The 20643-nt window shown below is 51.3% G+C and overlaps 1 protein-coding gene across 5 annotated transcripts in view; it reads left to right on the top strand.

Moving 5' to 3' along the window:
* ZDHHC23 (zDHHC palmitoyltransferase 23) overlaps positions 1–20643 on the top strand; it is a 253237-nt gene that overhangs the window by 17780 nt on the left and 214814 nt on the right. For all 5 annotated transcript variants that reach the window (XM_085621072.1, XM_085621069.1, XM_085621073.1 and 2 more), the window contains exon 2: positions 15817–16035. In XM_085621072.1, coding sequence (XP_085477198.1) covers positions 15890–16035 — 146 coding nt within the window. In that variant the 5' untranslated portion in view covers positions 15817–15889. The remainder of the gene's footprint in view (positions 1–15816; positions 16036–20643) is intronic.

Genomic DNA, 20643 nt, shown 5'->3' with positions numbered 1-20643 from the left:
GTGGTCAGTCCTCCCGTTTTGCCTCTTGGCACGGAAAAAATTAGGAGAACTGACGTCATCACGCCGATGTGGTCCTCTTATGGCTCCAGTGACGTCATGCGGAGTCTCGTGCGGAGCCGTGACTTTGACAGCCTCGTTGGCGTGGAGAGCTACGAAAAAATTTCCGAAGAATGCTGGCGCAAAGGATATTCACAAGGTGAGGAATCCACAGGCAGATACTGTATCCACCAGAAAAGGCGTTACCGAAGGTAAGTAACTTGTACTACACGTTTAATTCTAAATAGGTCCTGGCCAGTTACTGCTGAATTTTAGAGCCTTTATTTCTGCCTGTTTCCAGCAGACAGCGACAGCCTGTAGAAATGATCAGAGTAAGTAACAGTGACTAGGACAAAGTACAAGGAGTTGCGGGGGCAGCTAACAGCACAGGCTCACTCTTTGAAGTATTCACTTATGACAACGGTTACTCCCCTGAGGTTGTTGGTGTGGGGCGGGCCTAGGCAGCTTGATTATAAGTGTGTTTGAGAATGCTGCCCGGCTGGAGTTACTCAGTCATCTAGTTGTGGGATTGTTCTGCCCCCTGTAATTTAAAGTGAATCACGGACGCAGAATGACTCTACGTGGCACTGGATAATGGAGAGACCCCCCTAGCAGTGTCTGGAAACCTAGAAACTCTGCCAGTGGGTTCAGTCTGATGCAGAATGGGGCTTTTACTAGGTTGCTAATTTCATTAGCGGAGAGATCCTCGTGCCTGGGGATAGCAACAGCGCGAATCTTCAACGGACAGCAAAGCAGGGTATTGGAGGAGGGGTGCGCCTAAGGAGGAGCCATGTGTGAAGAGCCGTCTTGCCTGGTGTATGCCCGAACCGCTGCCATGGAGGCCAAACACAACCTGCAGTTGGTCTACCAGGCCGTGCAGGTGCTGTACCACGACCCCAAACCCAGTGGGGTAGCTTAAAAAATCGGTGAGCGCTGGGGGTTGGTACCCGGGTTCATGGGTTTTAAAGGAAAGGACACTGTTCTGTAGAGTTTTTACGAGCATGTCACATCCCATATGTTGGCAGCACATTGAGTTAAGGGAGAACCATGTGAAACTGGGCAAGCGATTAGGGGCTGTTTTGGGTGTGAAGTTGCACGCATTGGCATCTTGGATAGTTATAGTGGGGGGGGGTTCGGGACATTTGTCAGGACAGGCCCTAAAGAGCAAACTCTAGGGAAAATAAAGTCGAGGTCGCAGGCAAGGCACAAGGATCAGGAAGCTGAGGCTCTTAAGCCAATCATAATACTTTATTTTAAGATATGGACTTGAATCAGCCAATAAGTTAATGTCAGTTCTCAAGGGGCGGCAGTCACAGGGCTGTGTAGGAGGAGAGTTTCATCTCTGATGAATGATTTATTTTCCCCGTTGTTTCGGTTTTCATAGTTGGTCAGAAAGGCATCTTATAATGCCATTGATAATGGACAAAAATTGACATGATCTAGAAATTTCTTACGATGATTCTTCCTAAAACACTGCGTGGTTCGAAAATCTTGAGATTCTCTGCATGACTGATTCAGAAATGCCATATTTATTTTAGCTTCATTTAGAGTAGAGGTGGACGCGGCAACAAATTAACAGAGACAGCCGAGGTTCGGATCTTAGAACCAGTGCACGAGCCGGGCCCTGCCAACATTTTCTATGTTAAAATATACAACAAACACCAGCCAGAAGCCTGACTAAACAGTACTGTGTAAATATTTTGTTGTATTTTCTCCTATAAGTAACCGCAAATTAAATAATTGATCTAACTACACACTTAGTTGTAAAACATAGTTGATTTCTTAGATAACCATTGTTTACATTCAAACACGTTTTAATCGCTGGTCAAAGAATGTTCCACTTTTATCCGTGCATTGCAGGGTTAGAGCTATCATACTAGTAAAGATAAGTGTGAGAAACAATTAACACACAGATCTCTGTAGTAAGTGCATTAACCCCTTGTGTGCCCCGCCCTTTCCCCGCCCTGTGCCGGGCGTTGAATTAGCGGGCGGGGTTCATGACGAGAAAGTCTCGTCATGGGCACAGCGCAACCGCGGCCCATGACGAGACTATCTCGTCATGGGCACTCAAGGGGTTAACTTACAGGTCTATTCTTGTGCCTAGATTCTGTAGTCCGTATGTCTCATATGCATTCCTAATAGAGCTGTCTTATTGGGATTGGAATTTGTGTCCTGCAGGATACTCAGACATTTCTGAATAAGGTGCATTCACTCACCACAGTTTTATGAGTGGGCTAACAGGGTCGTATTGGGATCACAATTAGGCACTTCTCAAAAAAGTGGCCCAATTTCCCAGATAGTGCCATGTTAATGAACAGTAGATGTTTCAGCACCCAGGCTAATGTGCTGCATAGCTAAATGCATATAAGGTCCCAAAGGCGAGACCGATGGCATTGCAAATGCTTGTTTATTTTATATTTCTCCAGTTCTTTGACCACAAAATCCCGTTGTAGCTTCTTCTTATCCAGATTGCTGTGTTCACGTTTCCTTTAGCCAGGCTGCGCTAAACGTAACTATTCCATCATTGTTTTTCTGCTTGGCATTCTTTATGGAATTTTCCTTTTAGTATCTGAAGCTCTTAACTGCCTAATCCTTGAGGGCAGGTAAGTCTGGTTGGAGTAGAACCTCGCGTCAGCCATTACCATCTTGTTTGTAGCCATGTCATACACGAATGTGCACATTTTCTCCATATACTTGGGGTTGAGGTCCCCAGTTACAGGAGACTAAACTAGCTTTATCAAGAGTGCCAGGGGTGTTTCCACTCTCGGGGATCGATGTAAAAAGCCTAGTATCCAACTACCAATCTACTGCCACCAGCGAGAAATCTTCCCAGAGCCTGAGAAGGAGAGGTAGCCAGTTTGACGATGGTCACTTTTGTGTATCTTTTCTCCACAAATGTCGAATACTGTCCTTGGCAAACAGAGAAAATGAAACCTCCACCAGTGTACAAGAGGAATCCAGAAGTGCGCATAAATGCAATTAGGTGGTACAACTGACTGTCCAAGTATGAAAATTTATCTTTACAAAATGTGTGAATATAAGATGTAGATGAGTATTCCTAAGTCCTGTGCTGATTAATGGGCACAAGCCGGACGTGTTCCGAGATAATGATTGCCTCTGTGTTTTTTCGGGTCTGATAATCCCTAGAGGTTGTACAATTTGGTATAGAGAGAATCCAACCCAATTAATTGATGCGATACCAAGCTCAGCTTCACCCAGTCTAAAATGGTTATTGTTGGCATGGTCATGGATGCTGACATAATTGGGTTTGCACAGACTGCTGCTCTATTCATGTAGCAACATCAGGAATTATAGAGTGATGGTATGCCTGCCAGTTCCACTTCACTTTTGCAATGGAGCTTCAACACTGAACTGCTGCTTTGTCTTGCTGTTTCACCATACGCCTCATGTCCTCCATCTGCGTCTACCTTCCAACACTCTGCCTTTCATCTTTTTTTTAATTCCCTCCCTCCCTCCTTACTTTCCTCTCCTTGGCTGCCCACCTCCTTAGGGTTTCCTCTGATTCCCATCCCCTTTTTATGGTCTGGCTTGACAGCGAAATTGTTGCCATACAGTTATGTGAGCATTACTTGAGGGGAGCTTTGACCCCACCCACATGTTTTGAGGCAGGAGTACGTTTTGATTGGGTAGAAGTTATGTGCTTTCACCAAAAAAGTGCTTGCTCTCCACTCTTCTGTAACCATTTTGCTTATTTGTCCAGCTAACCAAGCTTGAACTTTCAAGGACACACACATGACATTGGAAATATATTAAAGTGTCTAATATAACCTGTTGTTTTTCTCTGGCAGCTTTACAGAAGGGAAGTCATTAACTACATGAATGTTGAGGTCTTACTTTACGGTGCAACTGTCGCATGCAATCTTAAGCTGCACAAATATAATTCTATAGTTCTTTACTTCCACACAAATACGTGTGCATTCACATGCTATTTACTTGTAATGCTTCATATTACCATACAACGTTCTTTCAAAGCCAGACCTATTGGCATTGCCAATGCTTGGGTTTAAAAAGTGTTTTTAGTTCACATGCCTTCTTTCTCCAAGTGTGGCAGCCCATTGCTGCTACTCCTGTTTGACTGAACGACCACTCCTCCTCCATGTATATGGGTGACTGACCATCCTCTTTGTGTCGGGCCCTTAGGCTGCCCTCCTCCTTGTTGGCTGGCTTCCCTGAGGCCAATATCCTTTTGTCTGCCCAGCTGGCCACCTCCTTCTTTTTGGTTGCCCTCCTCCTTGTGTCTGCCCGCTCCCTGTTCCCTGTCTCCTAGTGCTTGTACTCTTTGCTTGTGGTGCCTCCTTTCTGTGCTCCCAGTGCTTTTACTCCTTCTTATGGTCTGGCTGGACAGAGTAGCGGTCGCCAGACAATTATGTGAGAACCACCAGATGAGGAGCTTTGGCTCCGTCCACATGTTTGGAGCCGGGATATTATGTTTTTATTGGTAAGAAGTTGTGTGCTACCACAAAGTGTTTGCCCTTCACGCTGCTTTGATCATTTTGTTTGTTTATCCAGCTGCCTGATCTTGAACTTTAACCTCTTCAGTGCCCATGACGAGATAGTCTCGTCATGGAGCACGGTTGCGCTGTGCCCATGACGAGACTATCTCGTCATGAACCCCGCCCGCTAATGTAACGGCCGGCACAGGAGGGGGAAAGGGCGGGGCACTGAAGGGGTTAAGGGGCACAGACATCATTATATTGTTTTTAAAGTGTCTTAGGTAACTTGATAGTTCATGGTGCTTTTCTCTGGCAGCAGCACAGATCGGAGGAGGCAATCGTTAACTACCAAGGGTTTTTAGGTCTGGCTTGACAGTGCATTCATAAACTTGCCCTGTTGCCATTGCCAATGTTAGTTTTCTCGTTTTTGGCACTTGCACCGCTGTTTCCTCGCTCTTTGACCCCTCTTTGCCTGGGCTGTCTCTTCCCAGGGTAGGGTCAGTTTCTGACGATTAAGGCATCTCTTGTGTACTTGTTCCTGTAGTGATACCTCGCTAATGAGAACGCTTCCCTTGGTGCCCTCCCGGAGGAGACGCTGTGGTAAACAAACCTCCGCCTCTAATCTCATTGCTATGGGCCGGGGCGGATGTGTTTCCACCTGAGGCACGTCACTAGGTGCCTGCCTGACAGTGTCCTGTGCATTTATAACTGGGCTTCCAAGATGTGCTGATACTTGTCTTGTGAAGGGCTTTGGTATTCAACGTTTACAATAAAATGGCTTTTTTTGTATAGCAAAGGCAGCTCTCTATACGTGACGTGAAGGGTGTGCCTTACATGGTCCGACCTACCCTTTCTCCTGGGCTTGATGGGCTGGCTGCTTGGAGGCAGTTCCACTCCTGCCAATGGCACCTTAATACACTGCAAGATCGCAGACATTCACGACCGCTTCAACACCCAGACACCGATGACAGACGCCGACACCAAGGACTCAATACCCACCATACACACCAACCCCCTGCTCGCCTGCAACCATGTCAATGACGGAGACCCCATCAAAATCATGAACACCATTCACTCCGGCTCACCGTCCGACCCCTGCCCCCACCACATCTTCAACAAAGCAAGCCCCATCATCGCACCGCTTCTCCGGAAAATCATCAACCGCTCCTTCGAGACAGCCAACTTCCCGGAGAGCTGGAAACACGCCGAGATCAATGCCCTACTCAAGAAACCCAAGGCGGACCCAAAGGACCTCAAGAACTTCCGACCCGTCTCCATGCTCCTGTTCCCGGCGAAAGTCATTGAGAAGACCGCCAACAGACAACTGACCCACTTCCTGGAGGAGAACACCCTGGACCCCTCCCAATCCGGCTTCCACAGCAATCACAGCACCGAAACCGCCCTCATCGCCGCCACCGATGACATCAGGACCCTGCTGGACATCAGCGAAACCGCGGCCCTCATCCTCCTGGACCTCTCGGCTGCATTCAAAACGGTCTGCCACCACACCCTGCGCACTCGCCTCCATGATGCAGGGATCGGCGACAAAGTCCTGGACTGGTTCACCTCCTTCCTCACCGGCAGAACCCAGAGAGTCCGCCTTCCCCTTTCCGATCCGAAGCTACCACGATCACCTGCATCGTACCCCAAGGATCATCCCTCAGCCCGACCCTTTTCAACATCTACATGGCACCGCTCGCCAACATCGTCCGAGCACACCACCTCAACATAGTCTCGTACGCCGACGACATCCAGCTCATCCTCTCCCTCACCAAGAACCCCAGCCACCGCCAAATCCAACCACCATGAGGGAATGAAGGCCGTCGCGGAGTGGATGAAGACCAGCCGACTGAAACTTAACTCTGACAAAACAGAGGTCTTCATCCTCAGCTCCACCCCCTCCGCATGGGAAGTCTCCTGGTGGCCAACCACATTGGGAGCTGCCCCGACACCAACCACTCACGCAACCTAGGGTTCATCCTGGACTCAACACTCTCTATGACCCTGCAAGTCCACGCTGTCTCCTCCTCATGCTTCATTACCCTCCACATGCTCCGCAAGATCTACAGATGGATCCCCACCGAAACAAGGAGGACAGTCACCCAAGCCCTAGTAAGCAGCAGGCTGGACTACGGCAACACCCTCTACGTGGGAACCACGGCCAAACTCCAGAAAATACTTCAACGCATTCAAAACGTCTCCGCACGCCTCATCCTCGGAATCCCTCGCCACAGCCACATCACCGCCCACCTGAGAGACCTGCACTGGCTTCCGGTCAACAAAAGGATCACCTTCAAGCTCCTCACCCACGCACATAAAGCACTCCACAACGCCGGACCAGCGTACGTCAACTAACAACTCACCTTCTACACCCCGAATCACCAGCTTCGCTCTGCTGACCTCTCACTCGCCACCGTCCCACGCATCCGTCGAACGACCTCCGGCGGCAGATCTTTCTCCCGCCTCGCCACCAAGACATGGAACACCCTCCTAAACCACCTTCGACTGACCCAGGACCTGCTAACCTTCAGGGGACTCCTCAAGACCTGGCTATTCAATCAGTAGCTGCTTCCCTCCCCCCTTCCCAGCGCCTTGAGACCCTCACGGGTGAGTAGTGCGCTCTACAAATATGATTGATTGAATGGGTATCTAAAGCCTACCTGCTCCCTTGGGTATGAAGTGTCTGCCTGCTGCTCCGAGGCAGTTTCATATGCGCCTCTGTATGTGCAGGCCATGCCTGCTCCTGGACCGTCCCACACCCACCTTAGTGTGTGGAGGGCTTACCTGAGCCAAGGCTGACCACCTTTGCAACTGGGTATAAAGGGCCTGCCTTCTCTGGGGCCTACTATACCTCAAATAAGTATGAAGGGCCTGCCCTGCTTGCTCCAAAGCCCTTCGACACCAGTCCGTTTACGGCTTGAATTAGGAGGCTGTCCTCACCGGGTTCTAGTTATGATGGGCCTGCCTGCTCTGAGACCCTACCACACCCTCTATATGAAGGGCCTGCCTGCTCCTAAACCCTCCAGAATTGCCCTTGGGTATGAAGGGACTGTCTGCTCCGAGTCCCTCCAAATCTGCCCCTAGGTATGAAGGGACTTATGAAGGTGTACAGCTGCTTTTTTTTTTCTGGTCTGATCTGAGAGAAAGTTTGAAGTTTTTACACTTATCCACACAGTACAACTGATGTGTCTCCATTCAAATTGTTACATAACAGACAATCCAGGTGCAAATTGTATCCCATATGGGACGAAGAGTTTTTCTCAGGGCACTATAGTAAAAGCTAATTCTCGGGACATGAGGAACAAAGTGACTAAGACACAGGAAGTAGTTGCCAAATATGTTGATAATAAAAACAAAAAAATCCAAGCAGGTTGAGTACTTGGTTGGAGACTGGTTTCTCATTAAATAAGCTGAAGAAGGGAGAGTCAAAATATACACTACCCATCAAGGTGGTCAAAGTATCCAGATGTGCTATCCTTTTGGAAGGCAGAGGGTGGTGGAGCAGGAGGAGTCTCGTAAAAGTCAATCAGGACCAAGCTTAAAAAAACTACAGCTGTCAAAAACAAAGGTATTTTCACTGAGTGGTGTGGGAAGTTCCTGGTGGGATGTTCCTCAGAAGGAAAGTGCTCCTCACTCTGCTCTTAGTGCCTTCTCTGATGTTGGAGGTGCTAGACCTTTTGCGTCTGACAGTTATTCTCATACCACTCTCAATGGTGGAAGTGTTCTCAAACTGTAACTAGAAAGAATTTTAAATACTCCTAGTAGAGTCAAGACCTTCAATTGAAAGGGCTGCCTTTGGAGATGTTTGAAATGTTTCATTTCTTTTAAAATTCAAAGATTATTATTTGATGCTGTATCCTTTTTCTTCTGTTTTCTTTTGTTGTTTTATCCCCTTCTGTTTTATGTGTTTAACCTCTCTAAGTGTTTGAAAAGGGAAGGATGATGTTGTATTGTACAAGATGTCCTTGATATGGAAAAAGGACAACTTGTTTTCGTCCTGTGTTTCCGCAAGAGACATCGAATGTATTTGTTCACATGTATGCAGTTGACTCCGCTTCTGTTGTCTTGGGTGTTCTGCTCAGACCAGTTCCCGTTTGCGCAGTAGCACCGAGGACAGCCGGAGGAGCGTTCATGGACTTTTCACTCAACCTGTATTCCACAATAAAACGACTTGTTATTCTACCTACCTCCATCTGTGGCAGTCATTTTCTTCAACTTAACAGACTGCCTGCTCCGATGTCCTCCAACCCTGTCCTTGGGAATGAAGGCCCTGCCTGCTCCGAGACAATCCAAACCTGCCTGCTCTGAAGCCCTCCAAACCAGCCCCTAGGTATGAAGGGCCTGCCTGCTTTGAAGCCCTCCAAACCAGCCCCTAGGTATGAAGAGCCCGCCTGCTCTGAAGCCCTCCAAACCAGCCCCTAGGTATGAAGGGCCTGCCTGCTTTGAAGCCCTCCAAACCAGCCCCTAGGTATGAAGAGCCTGCCTGCTCTGAAGCCCTCCAAACCTGCCCCTAGGTATGAAGAGCCCGTCTGCTCTGAAGCCCTCCAAACCTGCCCCTAGGTAGGAAGGGCCTGGTCCGATTCCCTCAAACCCTGTCCCTAGGTATGAAGGGCCAGCCTGCTCCGATGTCCGCCAACTCTGTCCCTAGGTATGAAGGGCCAGCCTGCTCCGAGGTACACCAGCCCTGTCCCTAGGTATGAAGGGCCTGCCTGCTCCGTGGTCCTCCAGCCCTGTCCCTAGGTATGAAGGGCCTGCCTGCTCCGAGGTCCTCCAGCCCTGTCCCTAGGTATGAAGGGCCAGCCTGCTCCGATGTCCTCCAGCCCTGTCCCTAGGTATGAAGGGCCTGCCTGCTCTGAGGTCCTCCAACCCTGTCCCTAGGTATGAAGGGCCAGACTGCTCCGATGTCCGCCAATTCTGTCCCTAGGTATGAAGGGCCAGCCTGCTCCGAGGTCCTCCAACCCTGTTCCTAGGTATGAAGGGCCTGCCTGCTCCGTGGTCCTCCAGCCCTGTCCCTAGGTATGAAGGGCCTGCCTGCTCCGATGTCCTCCAACCCTGTCCCTAGGTATGAAGGGCCAGCCTGCTCCGATGTCCTCCAACCCTGTCCCTAGGTTGTCCCTAGGTATGAAGGGCCTGCCTGCTCTGAGGTCCTCCAACCTTGTACCTAGGTATGAAGGGCCTGCCTGCTCTGAGGTCCTCCAATCCTGTCCCTAGGTATGAAGGGCCAGCTTGCTCCAATGTCGCCAACTCTGTCCCTAGGTATGAAGGGCCAGCCTGCTCCGATGTCCTCCAACCCTGTCCCTAGGTATGAAGGGCCAGCCTGCTCCGATGTCCGCCAACTCTGTCCCTAGGTATAAAGGGCCAGCCTGCTCCGATGTCCGCCAACTCTGTCCCTAGGTATGAAGGGCCAGCCTGCTCCGATGTCCGCCAACTCTGTCCCTAGGTATGAAGGGCCAGCCTGCTCCGATGTCCACCAACTCTGTCCCTAGGTATGAAGGGCCTGCCTGCTCCAAGGTACTCCAGCCCTGTCCCTAGGTATGAAGGGCCAGCCTCCTCTGAGGTCCTCCAACCCTGTCCCTAGGTATGAAGGGCCAGCCTGCTCCTATGTCCACCAACTCTGTCCCTAGGTATGAAGGGCCTCCCTGCTCCAAGGTACTCCAGCCCTGTCCCTAGGTATGAAGGGCCAGCCTGCTCCGATGTCCACCAACTCTGTCCCTAGGTATGAAGGGCCTGCCTGCTCCAAGGTAATCCAGCCCTGTCCCTAGGTATGAAGGGCCAGCCTCCTCTGAGGTCCTCCAACCCTGTCCCTAGGTATGAAGGGGCCAGCCTGCTCCGATGTCCACTAACTCTGTCCCTAGGTATGAAGGGCCTGCCTGCTCCAAGGTACTCCAGCCCTGTCCCTAGGTATGCAGGCCCAGCCTGCTCCGATGTCCACCAACTCTGTCCCTAGGTGTGAAGGGCCAGCCTGCTCCGATGTTCTCCAACCCTGTCCCTAGGTATGAAGGACCAGCCTGCTCCGAGGTACTCCAACCCTGTCCCTAGGTATGAAAGGCCTGCCTACTCCGAGGTCCTCCAGCCCTGTCCCTAGGTATGAAGGGCCTGCCTGCTCCAATGTCCTCCAACCCTGTCCCTAGGCTGTCCCTAGGTATGAAGGGCCAGCCTACTCCGAGGTCCTCCAGCCCTGTCCCTGGGTATGAAGGGCCTGCCTGCTCCGAGGTCCTCCAACCCTGTCCCTAGGTATGAAGGGCCAGCCTGCTCCGATGTCCTCCAACCCTGTCCCTAGGTTGTCCCTAGGTATGAAGGGCCAGCCTGCTCTGAGGTCCTCCAACCCTGTCCCTATGTATGAAGGGCCAGCCTGCTCCGATGTCCTCCAACCCTGTCCCTAGGTTGTCCCTAGGTATGAAGGGCCTGCCTGCTCTGAGGTCCTCCAACCTTGTACCTAGGTATGAAGGGCCTGCCTGCTCTGAGGTCCTCCAACCCTGTCCCTAGGTATGAAGGGCCTGCCTGCTCTGAGGTCCTCCAATCCTGTCCCTAGGTATGAAGGGCCAGCTTGCTCCGATGTCTGCCAACTCTGTCCCTAGGTATGAAGGGCCAGCCTGCTCCGATGTCCTCCAACCCTGTCCCTAGGTATGAAGGGCCAGCCTGCTCCGATGTCCGCCAACTCTGTCCCTAGGTATGAAGGGCCAGCCTGCTCCGATGTCCTCCAACCCTGTCCCTAGGTATGAAGGGCCAGCCTGCTCCGATGTCCACCAACTCTGTCCCTAGGTATGAAGGGCCTGCCTGCTCCAAGGTACTCCAGCCCTGTCCCTAGGTATGAAGGGCCAGCCTCCTCTGAGGTCTTCCAACCCTGTCCCTAGGTATGAAGGGCCAGCCTGCTCCGATGTCCACCAACTCTGTCCCTAGGTATGAAGGGCCTGCCTGCTCCAAGGTACTCCAGCCCTGTCCCTAGGTATGAAGGGCCAGCCTGCTCCGATGTCCTCCAACCCTGTCCCTAGGTATGAAGGGCCAGCCTGCTCCGATGTCCACCAACTCTGTCCCTAGGTATGAAGGGCCTGCCTGCTCCAAGGTACTCCAGCCCTGTCCCTAGGTATGAAGGGCTAGCCTCCTCTGAGGTCCTCCAACCCTGTCCCTAGGTATGAAGGGCCAGCCTGCTCCGATGTCCTCCAACCCTGTCCCTAGGTATGAAGGGCCTGCCTGCTCTGTCCTCCAACCCTGTCCCTAGGTATGAAGGGCTAGCCTGCTCCGCGGTCCTCCAACCCTGTCCCTAGGTATGAGGGGCCAGCCTGCTCTGAGGTCCTCCAACCCTGTCCCTAGGTATGAAGGGCCAGCCTGCTCTGAGGTCCTCCAACCCTGTCCCTAGGTATGAAGGGCCAGCCTGCTCCGATTGCCTCCAACCCTGTCCCTAGGTTGTCCCTATGTATGAAGGGCCAGCCTGCTCCGATGTCCTCCAACCCTGTCCCTAGGTTGTCCCTAGGTATGAAGGGCCAGCCTGCTCTGAGGTCCTCCAACCTTGTACCTAGGTATGAAGGGCCTGCCTGCTCTGAGGTCCTCCAACCCTGTCCCTAGGTATGAAGGGCCTGCCTGCTCTGAGGTCCTCCAATCCTGTCCCTAGGTATGAAGGGCCAGCTTGCTCCGATGTCCGCCAACTCTGTCCCTAGGTATGAAGGGCCAGCCTGCTCCGATGTCCTCCAACTCTGTCCCTAGGTATGAAGGGCCAGCCTGCTCCGATGTCCTCCAACTCTGTCCCTAGGTATGAAGGGCCAGCCTGCTCCGATGTCCGCCAACTCTGTCCCTAGGTATGAAGGGCCAGCCTGCTCCGATGTCCTCCAACCCTGTCCCTAGGTATGAAGGGCCAGCCTACTCCGAGGTCCTCCAGCCCTGTCCCTAGGTATGAAGGGCGTGCCTGCTCTAATGTCCTCCAACCCTGTCCCTAGGTATGAAGGGCTAGCCTGCTCCGAGGTCCTCCAACCCTGTCCATAGGTATGAAGGGCCAGCCTGCTCTGAGGTCCTCCAACCCTGTCCCTAGGTATGAAGGGCCAGCCTGCTCTGAGGTCTTCCAACCCTGTCCCTAGGTATGAAGGGCCAGCCTGCTCTGAGGTCCTCCAACCCTGTCCCTAGGTATGAAGGGCCAGCCTGCTCCGATGTCCTCCAACCCTGTCCCTATGTATGAAGGGCCAGCCTCTTCTGAGGTCCTCCAAGCTTGTACCTAGGTATGAAGGGCCGGCCTGCTCTGAGGTCCTCCAACCCTGTCCCTAGGTATGAAGGGCCTGCCTGCTGTGAGGTCCTCCAATCCTGTCCCTAGGTATGAAGGGCCAGCCTGCTCTGAGGTCCTTCATCCCTGTCCCTAGGTATGAAGGGCCAGCCTGCTCTGAGGTCCTTCAACCCTGTCCCTAGGTATGAAGGGCCAGCCTGCTCCGAGGCCCTTCCAACCCCGCCCCAGGTTGTGAGGTTTCACAGGTCAGTCCCTGACTGGCTCCATCAAAGGAGCAACTTGTCTCCGAACTCCGGTATTTTCATGGGTTGAAAGTAGATGGGAGAGGACGGGGGCTGATGGGGTTTTAATTACAGCTCGTTAATAATAATTAGAACTGCGTTAAACGAAGTCGCTGGAGGCAAGGTAGAGAGGGACGTTGGTGTGCACAGGGCTTTAATGCCGAGAGCTCCTCAGTAGATTGGCGCCCTGGGCCTAACCCCAGCTCGGCCATGCCAAAAGCCGGCCCTGGTGAGGTCCTGTGTTTCTTTTCTCAAGAGTTGCATTTCTCAATGTAGCATTACAAAGACTGCTGATCGGAGAGGGTCTCTGGTGTTAAAACTTCCAGCAGACAGTGTCTCGGCTACCAGTAGATTATTTAAAAGAAGCTTTTTTTTGTAATTGTATACATAAATTACGTTTACGGGTGTGGGGGCTACAGTGGACGAGGTATGCCGTGAAAGCGTCCCTGCCTCGTAGGGGGGTGATCCCACTGGACGGGGAGTGTCCCCCAGAGGGCGGTGCCTATTCAGAGGGGAGGACCCACCTGCGACCAAACTACAAAACCACAAGAAAATCACACCTCTGGGTGTGTTTTAGCAGCATTGGGTAATACGGACCGGTGCTGTAAAGTACGTGAACCGTGCAGGTTTTCTGATTGTGTTCTGCCTCGTGTATTTGTGGTTGTGCGGGTTTAAATTATCGCCTCCTGTGCTGAAAGTTTGCACCTGTCAACTCATAACTAATGACGCCGAAGGGCACCCGCTGCTGATTTAGCAGGAACAGTGTGTATTTATGCTTACAGCGATGGAATTTCCTTCTTCCAGCAGCTACGTTTGTGCAAATGATGTCCCATGCCAAAACCCACCCCCTTTGCCACCCCTACTCATCACCCGCCTCTCGCAGCACTTTCGGGTGCCTGCTTCCGCAATTAACTCTGGCTAGGTAACCGGAAGTGCAATCGGAAGACCCAAATGACCGCATGTGTGACCCTGGGCTTACGTCTTCAGCTCCCCCTGCCTCTGTTGAGTAAGAAACTAAACACTGAGTGTGTTTAAACACTGTATTGGAACAAACGCCTCCCTTGACATAATACATGTTTCTTGGCATTAAACACGTGCAGATTACTAGAGGGGTCTCCAATGTAGGCCCCCAAAACTGTATCCGTGCCGGAGTTTTAGGATTGTCACTGGCAGGGCGCAACTAGACCCGAACTTCAGTGGGGGGGCCTAACACTCCCAGCCGGAGCTGGTCCTAGCACTGGTCGCACACGGTGCAACAGTCTTTTTTGTGCCCTTCCCCATTTCCTCCTTCTCCATGAATTCCCTCACTACCACTCGCCGACAATGCGCCTCATCTCTCCCTAGAACCTTTCTGACAAACATTTCATTTTTTGATAGCGCTACTCATAGTTTACTCACACTCGGTCTGTGATCTGCATGGTACACATTCTTTGTAGCTGGCACATTAACCCTCTGCGCTGTGTGGGTGGCAGGGTATGTGAGTGCATGCTGAGCGATGTGACAGTTTGAGAGTAGAGTAAGAGGAGTGACTGCAGGGTGAGTGAGGCGACCATATGAATTTGGGTGTGTATGTAAGTGCAGAGTGGGACGATTAAATGCATGGTTAGTGATGGGCTTGTTTGAGTGAGATTGCAGATTGAGCAGTGAGGGGGACAGGTGAGTGAAGTGTCACATGAGTGCAGCGTGAGGTACAGGGTGAGCAGCACAAGTTCATTGTGAGTGCAGGGTGATCACTGAATGTAGGGTGAGTGGGTAAATGGTGAGTGCATGGGGATCAGTGTGAATGCATTGTGATCGCTATGAGTGCAGGGTGAGCATGAAAGGGAAGGGCGAGAATGAGGAGTGAGTTGTCTGAATGCAGCGTGCATCACCAGACACTTGAAGTAACTCCGCATGTTATTTACGGCGGCGTAGTGTTTCAGATGTAAGTTAAACTATTGCTATTATGGCATTAATCGAGGGTGGAGCAAATAAATAACATGCTGATCCTACTACAAAACTTAGTCTTATGTTTAGGGTTGCCAGATCATTATTTTGATGTCCCAGATGGTACAAAAGTAGACAGTCACCTAAAGCCGTATTTTCAGCACTTCACTGTGCATACTTCGAACAGCACATATAAATAGAAAGCACTAGTAATTGTGATCCAGGGCTGCCTGATGATCCAAGACTGATCTATAAAGGGAACAAAGACAGAAAAGTCACATTACAAATGAATACATACTTTTTTATTTATAACTCTATTTAGTGTTAAGACAAGGTCTTTGCAGGCTCTTTAAACACATGGTTGGCATTTTTCTTTTGGCAACCCTGCTTTATATTCCTTTTCATGAAATGCATTCTCATACTAGGGCAGTAAATGTAAAATACAAATGTAAGGAATAGTCAGAGTGGGGGCCCAGGGGGTACTGGAACCAGAAACAAAAACTAAGCCTCTGTAACCAGTTTACAAAGTAAATATGCAAATGGTCTTTAAAGACCTGTGAAAAACTCGGGCATGCTGGAGAGAAGACACCCGACACTCCCAAGCTGAGCCCACAGCAGCTCGGGCTGAGACACGCGATGGGAGGGGAGGGGGGGGGGTGGGGGGGGGGGGGGGGTGGAGCACTTTCAGCCCTATGGGGGTTGTGTGGCTTTTCATAGGAGTTAAATTTACATGCAGTGCATCTAAGTGGAAATCATTTGCATAGCCGTTATGCTGAACATGTGGCATGGACACGCATTGCATGAGCCAAAGTTTTCTTGTTCCTCATCACACTTCTTGTTCTCCTTCACCCCTGTGATGCACCGATAGCCACTTCTTTATCATTTTCATTCTTGCTCTGTGTTTCTCCAGGCAGTGACCCTTGGCAGCCACACCTGTCCTTACCTGGACCAAGCAGGCTTTTGCAGTAGTGCGGAGACGTATAATGAGCACCAAGAAGTCAAAATATGGCAAGGCGACGGACTTCGATGACTCCCTGTGCTGCTGCGAATACGTCGACCGAGATGGTGAGAAGAACCATATGGTGGCCTGCTTCTGCGACTGCGAAGACCTTGACAACACCTGCGACAGGTGAGCCTGCCAGCGAGCCACCGCTGTCGAGCACTGCTGAGCTGTGCAGCTCACATTGGGTAATAAGCTGTGCAGCTGGCATTGGGTAGTATTGAGCGGCACGGCTAGCATTGGGTACTATTGAGCGGCGCGGCTAGCATTGGGTACTATTGAGCGGCGCGGCTAGCATTGGGTACTTCTGAGCTGCGCGGCTAGCATTGGTACTTCTGAGCTGCGCGGCTAGCATTGGTACTTCTGAGCTGCGCGGCTAGCATTGGGTACTTCTGAGCTGCGCGGCTAGCATTGGGTACTTCTGAGCTGCGCGGCTAGCATTGGGTACTTCTGAGCTGCGCGGCTAGCATTGGGTACTATTGAACTGCACGGCTAGCATTGGGTACTATTGAACTGCACGGCTAGCATTGGGTACTATTGAGCGGCGCAACTAGCATTGGGTACTATTGAGCTGCACGACTAGCATTGGGTACTATTATGCGGCGCGGCTAGCATTGGGTACTTCTGAGCTGCGCGGCTAGCATTGGGTACTTCTGAGCTGCGTGGCTAGCATTGGGTACTTCTGAGCTGCGTGGCTAGCATTGGGTACTTCTGAGCTGCGTGGCTAGCATTGGGTACTTCTGAGCTGCGCGGCTAGCATTGGGTACTTCTGAGCTGCGCGGCTATCATTGGGGCACTACTGAGTTGCGCGACTAGCACTAGGTACTACTGAGTTGCGCGACTAGCACTAGGTACTACTGAGTTGCGCGGCTAGCACTGGGTACTACTGAGTTGCGCGGCTAGCACTGGTTTCTGCTGACCTGCCCTGTTAGTGTTGTGTGCTCTTGACCTTCACGGCTAGCTTTGGGTACTATTGAGCTGCCCAGTTAGCATTGTGTGTTCTTGACCTGCGTGGCTAGCACTGGCTTCTACTGACCTCACTAATGTTGTGTAATACTGGCCTGCCCGACTAGAATTGGATACTGCAGACCGATGTGCGTAGCACAGGGTATTGAAGGCCCCCTTGGCTTGCAATTGGTACTACTGACCTGCTTGGCAAGCAATAGTTACTACTGACCTTTGTGGCTAGCACTGGTTTTTGCTGGCCTGCTCAGCTAGCGTTGTGTACTACTGACCTTCATGGCTAGCACTGGGTACTGCAGACCCATGTGCCTGGCACTGGGTACTGCAGACCCATGTGCCTGGCACTGGGTACTGCAGACCCATGTGCCTGGCACTGGGTACTGCAGACCCATGTGCCTGGCACTGGGTACTGCAGACCCATGTGCCTGGCACTGGGTACTGCAGACCCATGTGACTGGCACTGGGTACTGCAGACCCATGTGACTGGCACTGGGTGCTGCAGACCCATGTGACTGGCACTGGGTGCTGCAGGCCCATGTGACTGGCACTGGGTGCTGCAGGCCCATGTGACTGGCACTGGGTGCTGCAGGCCCATGTGACTGGCACTGGGTGCTGCAGGCCCATGTGACTGGCACTGGGTGCTGCAGGCCCATGTGACTGGCACTGGGTGCTGCAGGCCCATGTGACTGGCACTGGGTGCTGCAGGCCCATGAGACTACTGACCTGCACGGCTAGCATTGGGTACTGCAAACCCATGTGACTAGCATTGGGTGCTGAAGGCTGCTTGATGGGTATTGCTGACCTGCACAGCTAGTATTGGGTACTGCCAAACCCTGTGGGTAGCGATGGGTACTAGTGACCTACGTGGCTTACATTGGGTAATACTGATCTGAGTGGCTAGCATGGTTTACTACTGACCTGCAAGGCTGGTGTTGGTTACAACTGACCTGCGTGGCTAGTTTGGAGTACTACTGACCTGCATGGCTTGGGTTGGACACTACTGCCCTGTGTTGCTAGCGTTGGCTATTACTGATCGTCATGCCTAATCCTGGGTGCTATTGACCTGTGTGACTAGTATTGGGTACTACTGACCTACGTGGCTGGTGTTTGTTGCTACTGACCTGCAAGGCTAGTATTGAGTATTACTGACCTGTGTGGCTAGTTTTAGCTACCACTGACCACTTTTTTTTCTGGTGTTGAGCACTACTGCCCTGTGTTGATGGCGTTGGATACTGCGATCCTCATGCCTAGTGTTTGGTACTACTGACCTGCATGGCTGGTGTTGGTTACAACTGACCTGTTTGGCTAGTGTTGGGTACTACTGACTTGCATTGCTAGGGTTGGGCACTACTGCCCTGTGTTGATGGCATTGGATACTGCTAATCCTCATGCCTAGCGTTGGGTACTTCTGGATGTTGGTTCGTACTTTTACTCTGCCTTCTGTGAAGAACCTCCTTAAGTTACTTCTGAGCCTCTCCTGAAAAGTCCCATCTCTTGTGCTGCCTCTGGTCTAGTCACCCCTCTTGGTACATGCTGATCTGTACGTTCTCCTAGCACACACTGTCATTACCGATCACATGGTGGTTAGTGCAGGGTACTATTGATCCGTGTGGCTTGCACTGAATAGTAAGGACCCTCCTGCCCAGCATTTGGTACTACCTGTCAGGTTGGCAGAGCCCATTAACCTGTGACTGGGTTTCTGGTGCCAAACTTTGAGCAATAACAAACTCAGTAAGTTTAGAGCTGCCAGTTCTTCGGTAGGAAGTACCACTGGTCTGTGTGCCCTCTGCAGAGGCTGTGCCTCTGCTTGTATTGCAAATACCTAGGGGTGCTTATCAGTGTCCATAAAGATCACCTGGCCTCAAGAGTAGGCTCATTTCTCCAGTATTTGGGGTGTCTTTCATAGATTCACATGCTTGAATATTCCCCGTCGTCGAAGTGGGAGTCCCACGGTATATAAAAAGCAATAAGTGTCATGTATATACATAAACATACATAACCACATAATAGCATATACATATCCAAATAAACTTTATATACAATTCAGAAATAACATATCAAGTGAAAATACCATAGCATAGTATTGACACATAGGAAAGCATTGAGAAAAATAATCACTTTACTGACATATCATTGTCGTTTTACAGTCCAAACTCCAGCCAATCAGGCGTAAGCACCCTCTAGAACCTTCTCCTCAGAGGCTCAGGCTATCAGATTTTCTACCGCACGTCGTGTGAAGGGAGTCTCCCTGAGCTCTGCTAAGTTCTTTGGTCTGGTTTGAGTTTTTCTCACCATGTCTTCAAGTAAGAAGTCTCTTTTCCGTCCCTGTTCATCTTGTGGGAAGTTAAGACTCTTTTCTGAGGACCCTCATGAAAAAGTTATTTATTTTCTTTACCCTGACCATAAGGTGGCCAACTGTAAAATCTGTAGAACCTCCTCTCAAAAGACTTTGAAGGACAGGGAGGGTCGCCTATTATTGTGGCTTCAAAAACTGAAGGATTCGTATAACCCCCTTTCTGAGGTGGAGAGTGTAGTCTCTGTCCAAACAGGAGTCTCCTCCAAGCGTGGTAGTGTTCAGGACTTGCCGTCTCCCTTTTTGAAAAAGAAGAGACTTCATCTTGAGGAAGTGTTTGCAGGCCAAGTCTCTGTTACCACGCCTGCACCCCCGAGACCTAGCTCTCAGGCGTCTCTGACTCCGTCAGCGCATGTTTCTAGTCAAAAACGCGCTAACCCGTCGACGGCCCCTCCGACGATGAGATCTGCCACTTCTTCAACTTCGGTGACGACTGTGTCAAGCAGATTTCCTTCGTCGTCTACGTTTTCACCGTCGACAGTGGTGTGTGTTTCCCTGAAGACTATTTCGTTGACGATTCCACTATCTTCTTCGTCGACGACTAGGAAGCTGGTGCTTCCGTCGACGTCTAAGGCTTCGTCGACGATCATCGCCGTCGACGCTCACAGCATCGACGTCGTCGTCGGCGGGCTCGTCGTCAACGGCAGTCTCGTCGGCACGGGCTTCGTCGTCGACTGCATCGGCGGCCGCCTCGTCGACGGCGACATCGTCGACGATCGTCTCGACGACTGAGGTGTCAAATTTTGCAACGATGCCTTTGGTGCCAATGTCTACACCAGCGCCAGTGTCGGTGGACACCTCATTGTTGCAGCGTCACCATGCTGTGCTGGACTCTGTTATGATGCCATCGGTCACTCGGCCATCTCATCAGCTATTCCCCTTGGCTGCTGAGGAGGTTTCGGACTCGGATGACTATGTTCAGTCCTCTTTTCGAGATGCTCGTAGTCCTTCTGAGCTCCACATTAAATGCCAAGATTTTGAAGAGGATCATTATTCGCAGGACTATTACTGTCAGGAGCAGGAGCAACATCCCCCTGCACAAGTTCCCATGGCGCAGCTGCCGTTGTCGCTCATCTCCAACCTTCAATTCATGTTGGAAGATTGCAATCGGCGCTTTCCGGCTTCCTCTCATAGCTCTCCACGTGAGACGCCATCTGCTGTTCCGTCTACCCCTGTGTTGCCAACGTTGCCGACACCATCCGCACCTGCATTGGTTCACCCTGCGACAGATGAGGTGGAGGATAATCTGGATACGGACGACGGAGAGCTTCATGATGACGACTCTATGGCGGACTGGGATGACTATCAAGTCAATTCGCCGGCATCACCTCCAACATCGCCAGTAAATTTACCACCTGTCGACATATCAGGATTCCATCAACTGATGGACAGGGCAGCTCAACGTTTTCACCTTCCCATGA

The sequence above is a fragment of the Triturus cristatus genome, chromosome 8, assembly GCF_964204655.1.
Source record: "Triturus cristatus chromosome 8, aTriCri1.1, whole genome shotgun sequence".
NCBI lineage: Eukaryota > Metazoa > Chordata > Amphibia > Caudata > Salamandridae > Triturus > Triturus cristatus.
This window is presented reverse-complemented; position numbering and strand designations above follow the sequence as displayed.